General features: G+C 44.0%; 1 protein-coding gene across 1 annotated transcript in view; it reads right to left on the reverse strand.

The window, feature by feature from the left end:
- Window positions 1-21,453, reverse strand: part of LOC124789886 (solute carrier family 22 member 7-like) — a 167,804-nt gene that overhangs the window by 101,527 nt on the left and 44,824 nt on the right. The window contains exon 4 of the mRNA XM_047257407.1: window positions 8,254-8,411. Within this exon, the coding sequence (XP_047113363.1) occupies window positions 8,254-8,411 (158 nt within the window). The remainder of the gene's footprint in view (window positions 1-8,253; window positions 8,412-21,453) is intronic.

Genomic DNA, 21,453 nt, shown 5'->3' on the forward strand with positions numbered 1-21,453 from the left:
GGTAACGTAAGACAGATATATAAGGGTACTAAGGAATATACACTGAGAAATATGTTGACGATCGAGGTAAGAAAGATGTAGAAGGGTGATGTGGAGATTACACTGAAGAATATGTAGATGATCATGCATGTGAATATACACTACCTTAGAAAAAGTATTAGTGGACCTTAATATGGGGTACATCTACCAATTGCCTTCTTTTTTAGTCATTAGTCTGCTGAGTGATTTCATGCGGCCACCAACAAATTCCTTTCTTGTCCAAACTCTTTATTTAAGAATAGCAATGGCCATCTACATACTCAGTTATTTCAAAAATGGTTCAAATGGCTCTGAGCACTATGGGACCTAAGTTCTGAGGTCATCAGTCCCCTAGAACTACTTAAACCTAACTAACTTAAGGACATCACACACATCCATGCCCGAGGCAGGATTCGAACCTGCGACCGTACCAGTCGCTCGGTTCTGGATTGCGCGCCTAGAACCGCTAGACCACCGCGGCCGGCACTCACTTATTTGTTGCATGCATTTTAATCTCTGTCTTTCTCTACATATTTTACCCTCTACAGTTCTCTCTAGTACCGTCGAAGGTAATTCCTGATGTTTTACCATGCACGCTATCATACCATCCATTTTCCTTGCCTATTCCATATGTTCCAATCTTTGTCGGTTACCCAGAGTACATCGTCTGACCTTACATTACTGGTCCACTTCATTTTCAACTTGCTTCTGTACAATCACATCTCAGATGCTTCGATCCTCTTGTATCATGGTTTTCCCAAAGTCCATGACTGACTACCATGCCATTACGTGTTCCAAGTACATTTTCTCAGAAATTTCTTCTTCATATTAACACCTACATGTGATACTAGTAGACTTATTTTGGGCAGGTATATCTTCTTTGCTTGTACTACTCTATTTTTACGTCCTCCTTGCATCAACCTGTTCTTTACGTCCTCCTTGCATCAACCTGTTTTTTTACGTCCTCCTCGAATCAAACGTCTTGGGTTATTTGCTTCCAAGAAACCACAATTCCCTAACTTCGTTTCCTTCATTATCATCAATATCGATGTTAAGTGTCACACAGTTCTCATTTACGTTACTTCTCATTACTCCTTGCTTCTTGCGGTTCAGTCTCAATTACTATTCTGTACTCATTAGAATTCTTCACTTTCAGTGAGAATAGCACCGCCATCAGCGAATCTTAACACTGATATCCTTTTACCCTGAATTTTAATCAAAATCTAAATCCTTTCCATTATTTCCGACATTGCTTCTTTGGCGTACGAATTGAATAATAGGAGCGAAACACTTCATCCTCGTCTTACACCATTCTTAATCCGAAAACATGTGTACATATTTAATAATACACGTATTTGCATATAGCTTACACTTTTTTCTCAAAATTTAGGACCTTTTGTCGACGTTCTATCTCATCTGAAAGGTGTTCCATTGTGTTCGGATCGGTTATCTGGATGGGTCAGTCCGTTACAAAAATGCTGGTTTTCCAAAATCGTTGATGCACAGACGCTGCTTTATGACTGGTTGGAATGTAATGCTCATATCAGCAACGTCTCCGAACTGAATAAAAATCTCTCGGTTTACATGCCGCGTCAATTCAGAATAAAACTCCAAGCTTTCAACCACTACCTCTGTAGTCGTCGTCAGGGCTAAAAGTGACTGTCGTAAATTATTATTTATTTCCTTTATTCTATTTCAATTCCCCATTGGGGTGGGCTGGCAGCAGCATATGCGCTGCACTTCAGCCGAAAGACATAGACCAAACAATAGAAGACATTTAAAAATATACGAAGGAGAAAACATGGTGAACATACATATAAAAAAGGGGGAAGATCATGGAAGAAAATAGACAAAAAGAGGGGCAACTGTAAAATGGAAATAAAAACCGTAAAAATGTAGTGCACACATAAAACCACCCACTTGGACAATTAAAAGATCACAAGGCACAGTATTACAGGAGCATAAAATTATCGACAGATGGCGTGGGACATAGCAAACACTGACAGTGACACTAATTACAATGTCAGCACACAATTAAAATCACACCTCTCGATACACAGTAGAAACAGTACTAAACACAACACTGATGTGGCACACTGATGATGATGGAAATGGAGTACCTGCTAGGCGCAAGGACATCAGGGAGACTTGAAGAAGGAAGGGAGGGAGGGGGAAAAGAGGGGGAAAGATGGGCAGGGGGGCGCGCGAAAGAGGGCCAGGTAGGGAGGGATGTGGGACAAGAAGATTCAAGGGTGGGGTGCAGAGTCTCAGGGGGCAAGGAGGAAAATCCGCTCTGGGAGAAGGAGGGGAGAGGAGAAAGGGGGCCCTGGGGAGGGGGGGAACAAGGCCAGGTTATAGTTGGAAGGAAGGACAGATGTCACGGCGAAGTTCATCATCAGGGAGGGGGAGGCGCTGGAAATTGCCCTGACGAATGAGATGGAGGGTGTGGAGGTGGACAGAGGAAGGGATACAATGATAGAGGCGCAGCACTAGAGACGCGGCAATGGGCGGGGGTGGAGAAGTGGGAGGAAACCAGAGGGTTGGGGGGATCAAGCCTGCAGACAGTGTTAAGGATGTGGAGATATTGGAGGAACGGGAAGAGGTTCCTAAACTGGCTTTTTTTTTTCTTTATTGTGATTTCATTCCCCTGCCCCATATGGGCAGGGGAGGGCTGTCAGCAGCACAATCCGCCTCTCTTCAGCCGAGTGACATAACAACTAAAACAAGAATAAAATAATACATACATAAGGGGGTAAAAAAGGGGAACATAAAACAGAGTTAGGGCGGAAAATGGAGGTAAAAATACACTGACATGTAGACGTTCATTGGGGACAGTTAAAAAAGTAACCAGAAAGTTAAAAAACGCAGTTGGCGATTCTTAAAACACAGAGAAGACATTGGATGCGCTTGCACAGGTTAAAAGTTGGCCACAGTATTAGAAACATTCCGAAACAACACACTTAAAACCCACTTGGAGCACACACGACGAAGAATAAAACTACCAGGTGGGACCTGCCGAGGGAAAGGTCAGAGAGGATGGAAAAGGAGGGGAGAGCACGGGGCAGCTGGGGAAGCGGCGGGATGAAGAGAGGAGGGGCAACCGTGGGTTCACGAAGAGGCAGGAGACACATGGGGCGGGAGAGGAAAAGGGAAGACAGGGCAGGAGGGAGCGCAGAGACACTGAAAGAAGGCACAAGAGATGGTGGGGGAGTAGGAGAGGAAATCCGCTCAGAAGGAGGGAGGGGGAGGAGAGGGAGCCCTGAGGAGGAGGCAGGAAGAGGGGGTTAGAGTTGGTAGGAAGGGTAGATGTCAGGGCGATCATCTGGGAGTGGTAGACGGTGGAAGTTGTGTTGGGAAAGGAGTTGGAGGGTGTGGAGATGGAGAGAGGGAGGGACACAATGGTAAAGGCGCGGTAACTGGTTGGGAGTGGAGAGGAAGGGAGACACCAGGGGGTGAGGGGGATCAAGGTGGCGGACAATATATAGTGCGGATGTGTTCAAGGAAAAGGAGAAGGTGGGGGAATGGGATGAGGTCATAGAGGATGCGCATGGGGGACGGAAGGCGGATACTAAAGGCGAGGCGGAGTGCATGGCGTTCGAGGATTTGGAGGGCTTTATAGAACCGGGGAGGGGCGGAAATCCAAGCGATGCTGGCATAACAAAGGATGGGGCGGATCATGGATTTGTAGGTGAGAAGGATGGTGGAAGGATGCAGACCCCACGTCCGGCCAGACAGGTGTTTCAGGAGGCGGAGGCGGTTGTGAGCTTTGTTTCGGATGGTATGAAGATGGGGAGACCAGGTGAGGTGGCGGTCGAGTGTGAGGCCAAGGTATTTGAGGGTAGGAGTGAGGTGGATAGGACGGCCATAAATGGTGAGGTAGAAATCATGGAGGCGGAAGGAGCGGGTGGTGCGGCCTATGATGATCGCCTGGGTCTTGGAGGGATTAACACGGAGGAACCTCTGGTTGCACCAAGCGGTGAATTGGTCAAGGTGGGTTTGGAGGGTACGTTGGGACCGTTGAAGGGTAGGATAAAGGGCTACGAAGGCGGTGTCATCAGCTAACTGCAGAAGATGAACCTAAACTAGCGAGGCTCCCGCTTTTATATACAAAGGACGGCTTTTGACTGGCTGGAATACGTCATAGCAGCAGTGATATGGCGCGTACTGACGTGGTGCCAACTACCTCCATAGATGTAGTTTCTATCCCGCATTGCTTGCAGCGCCATCCCTTGATTCAGGAGGTAAGGTGCGGGAAGTCTTCCTCTGCGATTTTTCTTTATCCAGTGCACTCTTCCAGGTGTTGTTAAATGCATCGAAGTTGTCTCTGTTCAAGTTATTATCGCTAAGTCTAATTTCGACCGCTTCCCGGATCACAGAGTCCCTGTAATTCGATGCGTGGGCTATTACTCTCGTTTCTTCAAATAAAATCTTATGCTTGTTAAGTAGGCTGTGCTCAGCCACCGCTGATTTATCCAAATACCTGTATTTCAGGCGGCGCTAGTGCTCGATGCAACAGTCGGCAACGTTTCGTACAGACTGGCCGTAATTCTTCCTGCATTCGCAACGAATACTATATATTTCCGGCACCTTTAAGACGAGACTATCTTAGACTGGTCTCAACATTTCCTTAATTTTCCTAGGTGCTCGGAAAACTGGTTTTATTCCTTGCCTCTTTAGGACTCTGCCTATCTTGCTTGCTGTAGCACCGCAAAATGGAAAACGCGCCGCGTGTTGGTCATCTTCTTGTTTTTGGACGGCATCGTGTCTTACTTTCTTGGACTATGCTGATTTAATTTCACTGGCAGAATAAACATTCCTCTTGAAAACAGTCGTCAAATGGCTAATCTCGGGACCGAGGTGGTCCTTGTCGAAATAGTCCTGGCTCTGTGTACTAATGTATTCAGCATAGCCCTCTTCTGAGACGGATGATGGAAGCTGTGGCTATGCAGATATAAGTCTGTATGCGGTAGCTTCCTGTGCACAGATTGGCCCAGTTGTCTATCCAGTGTTCGCTCCACCAACACATCTAAAAAAGATAACTTCCCTTCCTTCTCTACCTCCTGTGTAAATTTTATGTTTGGATGTACACCATTCAAATGTTCGACGAACTGTTGCAGCGTGTCACTGCCATGTGGCCAGATTAAAAAGTTGTCGTCAACGTATCTGTAGAAGCATGATGGGCGGAGGTGAGCACTGCTCAACGCTGGTTCTTCAAAATCCTCCACGAAAAAATTCGCTGTTGCTGGTGATAGGGGGGAACCCATGGCTGTTCCATCCGTTATTTCATAATAATTTCCACTGTATAAAAAGTAAGTGGTCGTCAAGGTATGCCGGAACAACTTGAAAATTTCTGAGGAAAAATGAGCAGCCAGCAGTTGTAATGTGTCGTCCACAGGTACTTCGGTGAACAGAGAAACCACGTCCAGGTTGACCATGATATTATTTTGGGCCTATCTTCATCTTTTTTTATGATATCAACAAATGTATTTGAATTCTTAATATGATGGGTGCAGTGGCCAACTATAGGCGCCAGCAACATAGGTAAGTGTTTTGCAAGCCTGTACGTAGAAGAGCCAATAGCGCTAACAATCGGTCTCAACGGGACATTGTCCTTACGAACCTCTGGCAAACCGTACAATCTAGGTTGCCTAAGTGTCTTCGAACTGTTCCCCTAACGTACTCAGTACACTATGGTGTAAAATGTGTTTATATCTTCCTCGCTAATTGTTTTCGAACCGTAATATGGGGACCCACTTTGTAACACCGCCTCCTCCGTACTTCGCTCTCGTCATTATACATGGTAGGAAGTAACGTTCCCCAGGCATTGCCAAACCCAAACACTTCCATCAGATTTGCAACGGCTGCAACGTGATTAGTGGCTCCAAACGCTCGTTTCCAGTTATCCGTTGTCCAGTGGCGTCACTCCTTAGAAAACATTAAGCTCAGCTTGGCACTGACTACGGAAATGTTTTTGCTTATGAGGAGGTCCTTGACCTCTGTACCCACTACTCACTGTGCTAACTGGGCTTCTGGTGGCACAGTGGAACGCATGGGTGATTCCCTTCCGGTTATTTGTACCCTCCCACCGCAGTGCTCGATTTTCCTGTGCGTCAGTACGTGATGTCGGCCTGATGGTGGCTTAGCTGTGGTTGTTCTTCGCGTTCCTGCACCACAGTCACATCACAAGCAGTCGATGTGGCCAGTTTTAAAGTACTAGTAATATTCCTGATACGTTTCCATATTTTTATATTTCCAGAAGGCCCTCGACACAGTTCCTCACAAGCGTCTTCTAACCAAACTGGGTGCCTACGGAGTATCGTCTCAGTTGAGCGACTGGGTACGTGATTTCCTGTCAGAAAGGCCACAATTCGTAGTAATAGACGGAAAGTCATCAAGTAAAACAGAAGTAATATTCGGCATTCCCCAAGGAAGTGTTATAGGCCCTCTGTTGTTCCTGATCTATATTAACGACGTAGGAGGCAATCTGAGTAGCAGTCTAAAATTGTTTGCAGACGATGCATTTACCGTCTTGTAAAGTCATCAGATTATCAAAAAGACTTGCAAAATGATTTAGATACGATATCTATGTAGTGTGAAAAGTGACAATTGACCCTGAATAAAGAAAAGTATGATGTTATTCACATGAGTACTAAAATAAACCAGCTAAATCTCGATTAGGCGGTAACCCACACAAAACCTAAGGCTATAAATTGAATTAAATACTTAGGGATTACAATTACAAATAACCTAAATTCGAACGATCACATAGTTAATATTGTGGGTAGAGCAAACCAAAGACTGCGATTCATTGGAAGAACACTTAGAAGGTGCAACAGGTCTACTAAAGAGACTGCTTACACCACGCTTGTCCGCGCTATTCTCGAGTATTGCTGTGCGGTGTGGGATCCTCATCAACTGGGACTGACAGATGACATCGAAAAAGTACAAAGAAGGGCAGCTCGTTTTGTATTATAACGAAATAGGGTAGATAGTGTCACAGACATGATACGTGAATTGGAGTGGTAATCATTAAAACAAAGGCGTTTTACGTTGCGGCGGGATCTTCTCATGAAATTTCAATCTACAGTTTTCTCCTCCGATTGCGAAATCATTATGTTGGCACCCACCTACATAGGGAGAAATGATCATAACGATAAAATAACAGATATCAGGGCTCGCACAAAAAAAATTAAGTGCTCGTTTTTCCCGCGTGCCGTTCGTGAGTGGAACGGTAGAGACGCAGCTTGAAGGTGGTTCATTGAACCCTCTGCCAGGCACTGTATTGCGAATAGCAGAGTTATCACGTAGTTGTAGATGTAGATGTAGATGTGAATAGGAGATATCCAATGATCAGGGCATGTTCAAAGTCATTGAGATGTCCTGACCGATCCCGTTACTGCTCTCCTACTGGCAACACAGTACGCCCCGCCTCCTTTCGTACTGTCGGCTTACCTTCTCGTGACAACTTGTCGTCAATTGCACATTTAGTAGGGGTGCTTCATTACGTTTTGTTAGAGTCTATTGCTGATTTCCCTACATTTCGAAGAGAGTCGCTCAAGAAGACAGTAAGTTCTTAGTGTTGGTACAACGTAAATTTTATTCTAAATAGGAATGACTGAGTATTTTCGACATTTTCGAATATTCCCAAATAGGTTATCCTGCGGAGTTATAAACGCGGAAGCTGACATGCGTCAGTTTTACAGCATTTGTTACTTCTGGTACGTAACTGATTTATTAATTTTTCAGAATAAGTCTTGCCATTTTATCGCCGTAAATTGAGTAGCTACGGCATTCTGATCGCCAATATCTTGTTTCTGTAATTGGAACGTTTTATGTCAGCTGATCCTAGGACTAGGCACGCCTGTTTCCTATCCTGATGTTCTACTCCGTTTGGAAGGCCCATCAAGTCTCCTACGAACACTTATGAATAAAGCATTGAACTGAGTGCGAGGCTCCACGCAAGTGAACGTCAGGATCATAAGATGGACAGTTCGATTTCGAGACTTATAGGAGCTACGATATCTTCATTTTCTTGCCTTTGAATGTGGTGATAATATAACTGCATTTATTGACAAGACTTATCCTCATATATCTTTCATAAAATGGCGGTTGCCATTACGTTGATTTTTTTTGCGTCATATCTATCTCTTGAAGTTCTGAGAACTGTGTGTATGTGATACCCTAGTGTTAAAAAGTTAACTTTATGGCAGCAGCTGCGTGTGTTGATGCACTTACCAACAGACAAGGCAGATTCATGCATAGGTCCGGCCGCTGCTGTTACGAGGGACTCTGCCAAGATGAACAGCACCAGGATGTCTGGTGTGAGGACCAGCAGCAGTCTGCTGATAGCGTGGGCAGCCAGGCAGAGGAACTGCACGAGCTGCCGTCCGTACCTACAACCGTAAACGAAAGTGAGTTACGTTGGTGTCAGGCGGGTGAATTTCGTACTTATTAAGGCGCTCATACTGAGATTACTAATCCCTTCAAGAGATTCAGGAAAACTAATATACTATTCTGCTCTTCTGTCAGGATGTATTGCACCTGGAGCAGCTCCGTTGTCGATTAAGGGTTCTAGCTACGGAGGTAGAGCCATACTATGAGGTTTCAGATGTCTAGTAATCTCAGTAGCTTGCCTCAGTTCGACACGATAACGCTTCGTGTCAGCATCCCCTTGACGAGAGCACATGAGTCGCTGATGGCCAATGGGTCGCGATAAGTAAGGTTCTCCTGAATCTGCTCTGATATTGGTGTGTGTGTGGGTGTGTGTTGGGGCTTATGGGCGCTCAACGTCGAGGTCTTCAGCGCCCTCACACACATTAAAAGGAGCGAATATCGACAGACCTAATCAAACTGAAGCACACACGCAAAGAAAGCAGGAAAAGAAGGAAAATACTACATAAGAAAGTAATACGTAAGGAAAGGGAAAACGCAGCAGCAAGAATGCTACAGGAAATATTCATTGGCTGGCCACTTACATAAAATATGGGCGAGCTTGTCACACAGTGAGCAAATTAAGACCCTCTACCTAAAATCTTTGTAAAAACATTTGACATGGCACAGAATTTTAAAACTTTAACCACATTCGTCCGACTGTAGCCTAAAAGAGAACCGAGCTAGGTGGCGTAGTGGCTAGCACACTGGACTCGCATTCGGGAGGACGACGGTTGAACCCGCGTCCGGCCATCCTGATTTAGGTTTTCCGTGATTTCCCTAAATCACTCCAGGCAAATGTCTGGATGGTTCCTTTGAAAGGGCACGGCCGACTTCCTTCTCCATCCTTCCCAAATCCGATGAGACCGATGACCTCGCTGTTTGGTCTCTTCCCCCAAACCAACCAACCAACCAACCTAAAAGAGACTGCAGATCCGCTGGCATGTCAGCCGCGGCCCACTGGTCAGAAAATAAAACGCAGTCCAATAACACGTGGCGCACAGTGACCTGGACGCCACAAGCACCACACATTGGAGGGTCCTCTCGCCGGAGCAGGAAGCCATGCGTCATAGGGCTGTGACCGAAGCCGAGTGAGGAGAACCTCTTCCCGTCGACGGGGCTGAAAGGTAGTGATTTAATATGAATTGATACGTAAGAAACCGCGTAGCGGAATCGAGAGTAAAGAGAGCCGTAGCTGTGAAGTTACAGAATTTAGCTCAATTGATTTCGAAAATTGTCTTATGAGCGTTATGGGAGCGAAATTCTCAGTATGCTCCTCATCTTTACGTGAGCAAGTCCAAGTACAACTAATTCTCTTATCACATTTATAATAATCAAATAGTACAGAAAGATATTGATAGGTGATAGCTTGTAAATGTCTAAATGCTTGTTTTATATTACATTATTTGTTTGAGGTACTCCGCGGGTGGCGTGTGCCGGATGGAGCTCCTCAGTAGACATCCCTACATCGCAGCATGTGCTACATGGCGCTAACAAAGCTATATGGATTGCCAAGGATGACCTGACAGTACTACCTCATTAGATTAGTCAACGAAAACGAAATACAGCTACGTTGTTAAAAGAAAAAAAACGAATTACATAAAAGCAGACGTCCGGGTTTGAGCTTAGCATTTGATTACAGGGTGTTACAAAAACGTACGGCCAAACTTTCAGGAAACATTCCTCACACATAAATAAAGAAAAGATGCTATATGCACATGTGTCCGAAAACGCTTAATTTCCATGTTAGAGCTCATTTTAGTTTCGTCAGTATGTTCTCTATGTTCTCTACTTCCTCGATTCACCGCCAGTTGGCCCAATTAAAGGAAGGTAATGTTGACTTCGGGGCTTGTGTTGGCATGCGACTCATTGCTCTACAGCTCTAGCATTAAGCACTTCAGTACGTAGCATCAACAGGTTAGTGTTCATCACGAACGTGGTTTCGCAGTCAGTGCAATGTTTACAAATGCGGAGTTGACAGATGCCCACTTGATGTATGGATTAGCACGGGGCAATTGCCGTGGCGCGGTACGTTTGTATCGAGACAGATTTCCAGAACGAAAGTGTCCCGACAGGAATACGTTCGAAGCAATTGATCGGCGTCTTAGGGAGCACGGAACATTCCAGCCTATGACTCGCGACTGGGGAAGACCTAGAACGAAGAGGAGACCTGCAATGGACGAGGCAATTCTTCGTGCAGTTGACAATAACCCTAATGTCAGCGTCAGAGAAGTTGCTGCTGTACAAGGTAATGTTGACCACGTCACTGTATGGAGAGTGCTACGGGAGAACCAGTTGTTTCCGTACCATGTACAGCGTTTGCAGGTGCTATCTGCAGCTGATTAGCCTCCACGGGTACACTTCTGCGAATGGTTGATCCAACAGTGTGTCAATCCTCATTTCAGTGCAAATGTTCTCTTTACGGATGAGGCTTCATTCCAACGTGATCAAATTGTAAATTTTCACAATCAACATGTCTGGGCGGACGAGAATCCCCACGCAATTGTGCAATCACGTCATCAACACAGATTTTCTGTGAACGTTTGGGCAGGCATTGTTGGTGATGTCTTGATTGGGCCGCATGTTCTTCCACCTACGCTCAATGGAGCACGTTATCATGATTTCATACGGGATACTCTATCTGTGCTGCTAGAACATGTGCCTTTACAAGTGCGACACAACATGTGGTTTATGCACGATGGAGCTCGTGCACATTTCAGTCGAAGTGTTCGTACGCTTCTCAACAACAGATTCGGTGATCGATGGATTGGTAGAGGCGGACCAATTTCATGGCTTCCACGCTCTCCTGACCTCAGCGCTCTTGACTTTCATTAATGGAAGCATTTTAGAGCTCTTGTCTACGGAACCCCGGTACCAAATGTAGACTCTTCGTGCTCGTATTGTGGACGGCTGTGATACAATACGCCATTCTCCAGGGCTGCTTCAGCGCATCAGGGATTCCATGCGACGGAGGGTGGATGTATGTATCCTCGCTAACGGAGGACAGTTTGAACGTTTCCTGTAACAAAGTGTTTGAAGTCACGCTGGTACGTTCTGTAGCTGTGTGCTTCCATTCCATGGTTAATGTGATTTGCAGAGAAGTAATAAAATGAGCTCTAACATGGAAAGTAAGCGTTTCTGGACACATGTCCACATAACATATTTTCTTTCTTTGTTTGTGAGGAATGTTTCCTGAAAGTTTGGCCGTACCTTTTTGTATCATCCTGTATATACCTGCAGTCAATCATGCCGTGAGGTAGCTAATTAACTTTAATTAATAGAACGATGAATGTCGTAATTATTCCCATTGTTCACTTGGTAACCGCGTTGAGAAGCGAATCTGCTAAGAGAATAATATGAGCAGAGTTGCTGCAGAAGATACATCAAGGCTGGGCAAGTGTGCATTATAAAAGTAGCCGAAAGCTTGTGATAATTTTTGTATTTAACGTAGAACCACAATGTTCGATTTATTTAATAGCGGTATTGTTAAACCGTAATTATGTTATGTGTGAGTCTTAAGTATGATGTTTACAACAATGATGAACCTATGTTGTTCAGAAATAGAGAAAAGTTTATGTCAAACTATCTGAATTGTAAACGATTTTAAAATAATTATTATTACATTCACTGAATATTTGTTGTGATTCCGTAATGATGTTACAAGTCTGCATGCATGACGGAGAAAGATGTACACTGACCAGCCAGAACATTATGAGAAATTACCTAATAGCCGGTATGTCCACCTTTGGCAGGCATAACAGCGGCGTTGCGTAGTGTCATGGAACCAGTGAGCTGTAAGTAGGACGCTGGAGGGAAGTGGCACCACATCTGAGCGCACTAGTCTCAGAATTCCCTTAAATTCCGGGAAGTGGGTTGTAGCTCTGATGCCACGTTTAGTCACATCCAAGACGTGTTCGACCGAGTTCTGATATGGTGAGTTTTGGGGAGGGGTCTCCCATCAATTGGAACTGCCACTGTGGTCCTAGAACCACTCCGTCACACTCTGGACTTGTGACATGATGTATTATTTTGCTGAAAAATGCCTATGTCGTCGGTCAACATGACCATCGTGATGGAGTGTACATGGTCTGCAACCAGCGGATCTCCCCGTGAACTTAATGGAGCTGCCGCCAGCTTGTCTCCGTCCCGCACTACAGGTTCCCCTGGAAGGCAATGGATTCATGCCCTCCCATCGGCATGACGAAGAAGGCATCGGGATTGATCAGACCGTGCAACTCTCTGCCACTGCACTGACGTCCAGTACCGATGGTTACGTACCCATTTAAGTGGTATTAGCAGATATCCTAGTTTTAACACTGGCACATGGATGAGTCTTCTACTGCGAGGCTCATCGTTTGGAGTGTTTGGTGTACTTTGTGTTCAGACAGACTTGTACTCGGCCAAGCATTGAAGTCTCATGTCAGTTCCGTCTCATTTCGTCGGCTGTCCTATCACTTGGCCAAGCCTTTGCCAGCATTAAAGTCTGATGTTACTTCCGCCACAGTCCGTCGAATGACCTGTTTTACGAGTCTGCCAAGCATATGATGTCGGACATCAGTAATGAGCGGTGGCCACCCAACTCCACGACGTCTGGACGTGTTTTCACCTGGGATACGCCATGTCTTGAAGACAATCACAGCAGGCAAGTCGTGCTGTTTTCGAAACGCTCATGCCGAGTCTCTATGCCATCAAAGCGTGCCCTTGGTAAAATTCAAATAGATCGCGTGCATTCCTCGTTCTGCAGACGGACAGCAAGCTCATTGACAGTAAATGCACCGTCCTTGGGTCTATCTGGCACTCATTACTCGCTAGGTGACGTCGCTAACGCCTGAACGGGTTTATATCGATAGTAGGTCGCTGATCATAATGTTCCGTCTCATCAGTCTATGCATCAATTTGCGGTAAGGGACTCCCGAGCGGAAGCGGAAGGCTGGAGCGTTGTAAGTGAAAACTGTATGAATGCGTGATGTCTGTTCTATCCGACATACCCTAAAGAACAGACACCATATGAGATCGGCAGCTGTCATACATATTATGTGAATTGATGGTGGTTGAAACGACAGAATATAGAAGGAACTAATCCCCGGCCGTGGTGGCCGAGCGGTTCTAGGCGCTACAGTCTGCAACCGCGCTACCACTACGGTCGCAGCTTCGAATCCTGACTCGGGCATGGAAGTGTGTGATGTCCTTAGGTTAGTAAGCTTTAAGTAGTTCTAAGTTCTAGTGGACCGATGACCTCAGAAAAGTCCCATAGTGCTCAGAGCCATTTGAACCATTTGAACTAATCATATCAGCTGCATTCATGTGAATGATTCACCACTTGAGCAACCTTCAGAACGGTTTCTAAAATTAGTATGCACGGAGGACACGGACGGGGATTCCGGATAGGTGGTGCTAGATGGGAATGCAAGTCGGCTGTGAAGCGTGCCGAGATTGCCTGCGTATTTCTGATAACAATGTGTCCGGATGGCGCATTAAGAAAGAGATCCTGGAATAGAGTCCCAGTCGGACACATATTTTAACGCGTCTCCGCTGATAACGCATGAAGTATCGATGCAGCTTAAATTATTATTTCTTCTCTTTCCGTTCCTGTATCCGCCCCTCCACTTTTAATTTACATATTAAATGAAACAAATTTTGATATGTCTGACAGTGGTCTTCTATTTCAACCACATCGTTTTCAATTTTTTTTTTTGGAGAAGGTAGTGTGGACAAAAACAATAAAAAAGGTCCATTAAACAGTGGCTGTAAAGCGCACATCTTAAGTGCTATGACCTCCTGTTCATCACTGCAACCGTCAAGTACACCTCTTCTGCTAAACAAGTGGCCATAGCTCTTTTGGTGCGCATTTTACTGCTACATCCGCAGGTAGCTGGATATGGGAGGGACTGTCAGAGCCCCAGAAGAAATGGAGAAACGAAGGAAGCTTCCAGGCAATAGAGCTCCCTGAAGAAGAGTCAATCAAACTAGTGGCAGGGAGCGAAACAGGACAGGCAGACTACGAACAGGGCAACACGGCAGAACATGCACAAACAATGTAGACGGCAGTGAGGCGCAAAGAGAAGCCGTCGGCACAACGATGACGATAAGGCCAAGAGCAGCGGATAGACAAATCCTAGATGCTACCAAAGGAAGTATGGGGTGACCAACAAGGTAGTTACCTAGCACTTCTAATACAGTGAAGACCGAACCGACGGTATTAAGTGCGTGCACTGAACTGACACACTGTCGTATATCTTTGGTTTCTCGGGGCCTCCCACCGAGCGATATGGCGCAGTGGTTAGCATACTGGACTTACATAAGGGAGGACGACGTTTCAAATCCACATCCGGCCATCCAGATTAAGGTTTTCTGTGATTTCCCTAAATTGTTCCAGCCAAATGCTGGGATGGTTCCTTTCAAAGGCCACTGCCGATTTCCTTTCCCTTACTTGAGACAATCCGAGCTCCTGATACGTCTATAATGACCTCGGTGTCGGCCGAACGTTAATCTGAATCGCTGGGATTGGACATGGTGCCCTGGTTTAACTTTTAATGCCCCTGGGGGACCGCCTATATGCCGGCCACATGGAACGCTATTGGCGAGATGGTGGCGCTCTTGTCTTGCCAGCATAGCGCTGCTCGCCAGTGATGCCACTTACATTCGGCTGAACAATGGGCGAGGCAGCTAACGTTTACGTGCACGCAGACGAGATGTCCTACATCAGAAGACATGGCACCAGCTGGTTAGCTTGAGTCTGCGCTCTCATAGCTCTCCAGCGGAACTGTCGGCTCTATTTGGCTCGCAAACGGTACAATCTGTTCCTTAACATTTTCGCGCGTAAAATTCCAGCTTTAGCTCTATTAGCAAGCACATTTCCCCTCTTATCCATCGGCTTGTCGTCTTACTCTGTCCTTGGTGCACGAAAATATAAACTTCAGTATCCGTGAACAGGAAATAAGTGAAAAAGAAAAGATACACGTCAGGGTCAAGTAAGGACATCAAGTTGATTAAAACGAACAAACTCACTCCTGACAGAGGTAGCACCTATATTTTATAACATCAAGTATTGCATAAATTAATTTAGTACGTAATTGTGACAAGTTACTGTAAAATGGGAAGGTGCCGCTACGCAATACGCTACGCTGAAGCTCCATTGCAATAGACTATGTAGTTTGTCCTGATTTTCTACGGGCTTTAATCGCTGATACGTTAATAATAATATTTAATTATAGCGTATCCTGAAACGAACGATACGTTTTACAAGAACCTTTAATGTACAGTTGCCCCAAAACGGCTTACCCTGGTGACACGCCAGTTCTATCGCGACAATACGTAAATGTGAAACCTTTTCAATCACCAATATGACCTTTCCCGTATTTTTATCACAGCAAGTCGTATCAGTAACGATTCGTTCTCGAGACTTTCAACGTTCTGGTGCTTAGAAACAGCATATATTCACGGGGCATAAGGCATAACATAAAACCCAGCTGACATGGAGTTCTACTCAACAAGACAAATACCATATGGTGTCTCGCTATCTGCGGGCCTCAAGTCTTACGCTTCTGAAGCAGGGAGCGTTCTTACTACCTGCTGTCTCTACTGTAGCCGAAATACCACAGAACGTATTCTGTCTCTCACGTAAGGAAATGGATCCTCAACGTGAAATAACAGGAGGTGGCTTCACAAAGCTAATAGAGCGCCACGTGAACGTTAGATAAATCGTCCCACGTGCCGACTTCTTAACGGCCATCTAAGTCCATCACCTCTGGCGGTTAGCGGGCATTCAACCTCTCTCATGCCCAATACCAGATTTAGTGTTCATGTTTGCTGGTCAATTTTTATTTTTATTTTGGTCCATACGTCCTCCTCCCCCTAAAAAATGGAAAGCATAGAACTTGCAGTACAAAACGTCCACTGTCAGAGGCATATGAATTATTTTCTCTTATACATTTCGACATAGTCGTTTTCTGAACATAGTTCCTTACGCCAAATTGATACTTTTGTCGTTCTCCAGGATCACTGAAAGTCTGTAACGACTTGAAGGAATCTCCCAGGATAAGACGTAGTCAAGTAATTGAACAGTGAGAATAAACGCTAATATCAACACATTCGCGTGTATTTAGCGCTGAACAATAAGTACATAAAATAATTTCTCTAAATTTAATTGAATTTCGAAAGGTCTTCCGCACTGAACAATTGAAATCTATAAGTCAGAGACGCATTCCGCACCTGTGTGCGTGACACACTTGCAGCTCCTTTTTTGGTACCAGTAGTTCGAGCAGAGGCGAGCAGAGGCAGTGGGCGTGGTCAACATGCCTAGTGGCGATTAGCTGGCCACAAACAAAAAGATTTTAGTGACCGGCTACGAATATTTCCGCTGGATTCTGCATCACTCTCAGGTGCTGTCCGCACTTTAGGCCAGTCACCACCCGTGGGCCTTTAGCTGCAATACTCTGAGCCGCTGCTTCCGCCAATCCTGCTGTGAAGGGAGACGTTCGGAATGTCCGTGAGCTTTGCTGTGGGTTTCACGTCTTAGAAAATTTTTTCTCCTACATGCATAGTGAAGCAGTGGACAATTGACCACATCGAAAAACTTTTTCGATTGCTAGTTTGTAGAAATTACCTAATCAACATTACAGGTACCATAACATTAAAAATAGGACGTACAAAGAGATGGTTGATACTTTTCCAAACGTATATCAGCTTTGGACCAAAATGAAAGAAAATCACTGGTGGAGTGTTGAAAGTTGAACGTTAAAATTTCTTCAGAAAGTAGACCACTGATTCTGCTGTGGCGTGCATACGCAAACACTGAGTCTGATATATTAATATCGGAATAGTAGCGAGTAAACAGTTGTTGACAGTGGGAAGCAGCCTGTTGTGGAGAGGAGCCACGCTGCCGATGAGGTAGCAGCCTGCCGTGACCGTGGTAGCAGCACCAGAGGAGACTATGGTAATAAATGGTGATTTTTAGTAATTTTCCATTTTGTTGCACGTTGTTCTTGGTTGCTTGCGCACTGCAGGGAATTGTGAGGTTTGTGTATGCCTACATTGCGATTAATACTGGTGTCTTTGTTGTGATCAGATATGTGATTCTTCATTATAGACACTGTAGAATAATAAAAGTTGCTGCTAATGTATCTGCCGAAGAAAATGAAAGGTCTGAGTAAAGTTGGTCAGTGCTGAAATCGTCAATTTTCTGAATTAATTAAATTAAAAGTTTTTCTTGGTTTCCTTCATATTTGTATACCGTGTAAGGTTTTTTGACGAAACCCCTCCTGACCACTGAATTTTTAGATAAAGAAATGCTAGCAGTTATATCACTACTGTACTATGCATGGGTAGCAGTACTTCTTTTTAATTAGTTTAACATGTTGCTGGTTGCAGTTACAGCTGCAAGATGAAGTAAATTGTCTGTTGTGTACAGGAACATTATCGTATTAATTGTTACGCGATGTTACAGAATATTTGTATAATTACAGGGAGACACAAAAGACTTTTATTTTTTTGATTTATGGGAAGAGTAATAAATTTCTGTTTCTTGTTCTGTCAGAATAGTAATATATTCATAGATGGAGCTTTAAACATTTCTACACGTCTCTCACCAGTACAGTAATAATTGCCAGTAAGGTATTAAACGAAGTTTCACCTGGCGACCCTGCCATGATTTCGTTTCTTTGGATGATATCGCAGTTAGACATATCTCGTCTTGCTACTACATTTGCAAAATTTTATCCGATAGCAGTTAGGCAGTAGTTGCTGGAAAGCATTTTTGTTGCTAGCACGCTGCTCAGCATTTATTCAAAAAAAATTTATTTCAACGGTTTCCTGGTTCAGAATTTGTTTATTTATTTTGTAACAGTTAACAGTTTTGTGTTAAGACATTTGGTTTGCATTTTGTGTCATTTTCTTCATTGCTACGATAGTGAAAACTACAGCGCAGGAAGGAAGAGACAAGACTGCAGAAGTAGTTCCAAACAAAGTTTCGGAAAATTTGAGATGTAGTGTAGAAAATTCTTATCAGGATGATGTAGTCAGAGAAATTTTGAACATTACGGTGAATAATCAGAGTGTAGTCCACTATCTATCAATCACGCATGACGAACTGCAGGGAACTACAAGTAATTCAGGTGCTAAAAAAAACCGTGACACAATTCGATTTTGTTGTAAGAGATTCAGGTATGGTTTATACACTTACAGACCAAATTCATTTTGTCTCCCCCTCTTTCAGCAATAATTTTACACGATTAATACTTGCTCAGTGCAGTGGGATTAAAATATCCAACGATGGACTTGATGCAGAGATCAAAGAATCTAGGGATGAGATTAACGACAATTTAAACCGTAAATTCGAAGAAATATCAGAACGGTTGTAAATTCAGCTACGTGACGAACTCAGGTCTGATATTAATTATCTTGAGTCCAGACTTGTCCAGGAACAGTCTGCTGACATTGTTGAGTTGAGACAACAGACGTGACAACAAAAATAACAAATAGAGGAATTAGCGCACAAACTCGAGTCAATACAATTACAGACTAACTCAGTAGTTGCAACGTAAAATCAGTTGATGATTGTTGCAAAAGGAGTCGAAGAACTATCCGAGAAAGAGACTCAAAGAAACAATGTTTCAGATAAGAGATCAGGCGATACTCAGCCGGTTCTCATCGCTGATACCAAAGAACTTCAGTCTTTGAACCGTTTTAAGGAAGGGGAGACGAGGATTAATCAGCTAAATAAACGTGACGTGACAAAATACGGGAACACCTTGCCAATATCAAAGAAAAGATCGCTAGTGATAATGATGCCAATAGGTTCAATAATTCTCATGTTAGAAATCCCAGTCAATGCACTAATTTTGGAAATGATGATCACTTCTCTCACGAACATAATGTGTTTGCAAGACATTACGACCATAAATAAGCACCTGTAGTTTACATGTAGCGTTGTTGATTAGAAATGGAAAAGTCCTGGCTCCCGTGTTTGAAACCCGCTATCGCTTAAATTTTGATTGATAATCAGTAATGGCGGCCGAAGACTTCCTGCATAACAAGTGACCCTCATTCTGCCAACGGCATTGTCAAAGAGGGTGGAGGAACGGACAGAGGTCCAGGGTACACTCTTGTCCTTCATGTGGGAAACTACCCCAAAGGCGTGAAAATCAGTAATGATCAACGGCATGAGGATGCAGAAGGCAATGGAAACTACTCCATTATAGGCACATAACGTACATACATAGTAAATGCGGCTTGTAACTGAAAAAGTGTCATGATGATCTCTCCATTGGCAAAACATTCCGGCATACTCCCCCATTAGAATCTGCGGGAGAGACCTGCAAAAGGGGAGGTAACCACGAGAAAAAGATTTAAAAAGCAAGAAATGGATTACGTTCTACGACTAGGGGCGTTGAATGTCAAAATCATGAATGCGGTGTGGAATCTAGAAGACCTGAAAAGGGAAATGAAACGGCTCAGTCTGGATGTAGTAGGGGTCAGAGAAGTGAAATGGAAAGAAGACAAAGATTTATGGTCAGATGAGTATTGGGTAATATCAACAGCAACAGAAAATGATATAACGGGAGTAGTTTTCGTTATGAATATGAAGGTAGGGAAGAAAATGTGTTACTGTGAACAATTCAATAATATGATTGCTCTTGTCAGAATCGACAGCAGAGCAGCACCGATTCAGCTGTATACACCGAAGTCGGAAGCTCAAGAAGAAAATGTAGGTAAGATATCTGAGGGTTTGAAAAGGTCATACAGTACAATGGGGATGAACATCTAATAGTCGTGGAATACTGAAATGGAGTTGTAGGGGAAGGAGTAGCGGAAAAGGTTACAGGAAAATATGGGCCTGCGATAAGGAATGAGAGAGGAGAATGACTATATGGGTTCCGTAATAAATTTAAATTTGTAGTAGCGAGTAATTTGTTCAAGAATCAAAAGAGGATAAGGTATACTTGGAAATGACCGGATGATTTGGGAAGATTTCAGTTAGATTACATCAGTGCCAGGCAGAAATTCCGAAATCAGATACTGGATGGTATGGCTTCCCCTGGAGCAGGTATAGAACCAGATCACAATGTAGAACTGATGAGGAGTATGCTGTTTTTTAAGAGATTTGTCAGGACGAATCAATACCCAAAGAAAATGGTTGCGGAAATACTAAAGAATGATGCGATACCTGTGAAGTTCTCTAACACTATAGATACAGCAATTAGGCGTAGCTCGGTAGGCAGTGAAGTTGAAGAGAAGTGGACATGGCTAAAAAGGGCTATCACAAAAATTGGAATGAAAACTATAGGTACAAATAAGGTAATTGCGAAGAAACCATCGGTAAGAAAGGTAATACTTGAGTTTATTCGTGAAAGAAGGAAGTACAAATGTGTTCAGAGGAATACAGAAATACAGGTCGCTGAGGAGTGAAATAAGCGCGATGTACAGGGAATCTAAGGTGAAATGGCTGCATGATGAATGTGAATAAATCAGAAAAGAAGTGACTGCCTGAAGGACTGACTCGGCATATAGGAATGTCATAGTAACCTTCAGTGAGATTTGCAACGGTGGTAACACTAAAAGTGCACCGGGAATTCCACTGTTAAATGCAGAGGAGAGGGCGGATAGGTGAAAAGAGTACATTGAAGGTCTGATGTGATAAAAGAGGGAGCATGAGTCGATTCAGAAGAGATAGGAGATCGAGTATTAGAAAGAGAATTCACATGGGCTTTGGAGGACTTAAGCACAAATAAGACAGAAGGGATGGATAACGTTCCATCAGAATTTCCATTGACGTAGGTTTATTGAATGTATGAGTCTGGTGGCATAGCATCTGACTTTCGGACGAATATCATCCACGCAGTTCCAAAGACAGAAAGACTGACAGGGTCGAGGATTATTGCATAATCAGCTTATGAGCTCATGCTTCTAAGTTGCTGACAAGAATAGTATACAGAAGAATGGAAAAGGACATTGAGGAAAAAGTAGAGAAGGATCAGTTAGGCCTTAGGAAAGATAAAGGTATCAGAG

Source organism: Schistocerca piceifrons, chromosome 3 (genome assembly GCF_021461385.2).
Source record: "Schistocerca piceifrons isolate TAMUIC-IGC-003096 chromosome 3, iqSchPice1.1, whole genome shotgun sequence".
NCBI classification, from domain to species: Eukaryota; Metazoa; Arthropoda; class Insecta; order Orthoptera; family Acrididae; genus Schistocerca; species Schistocerca piceifrons.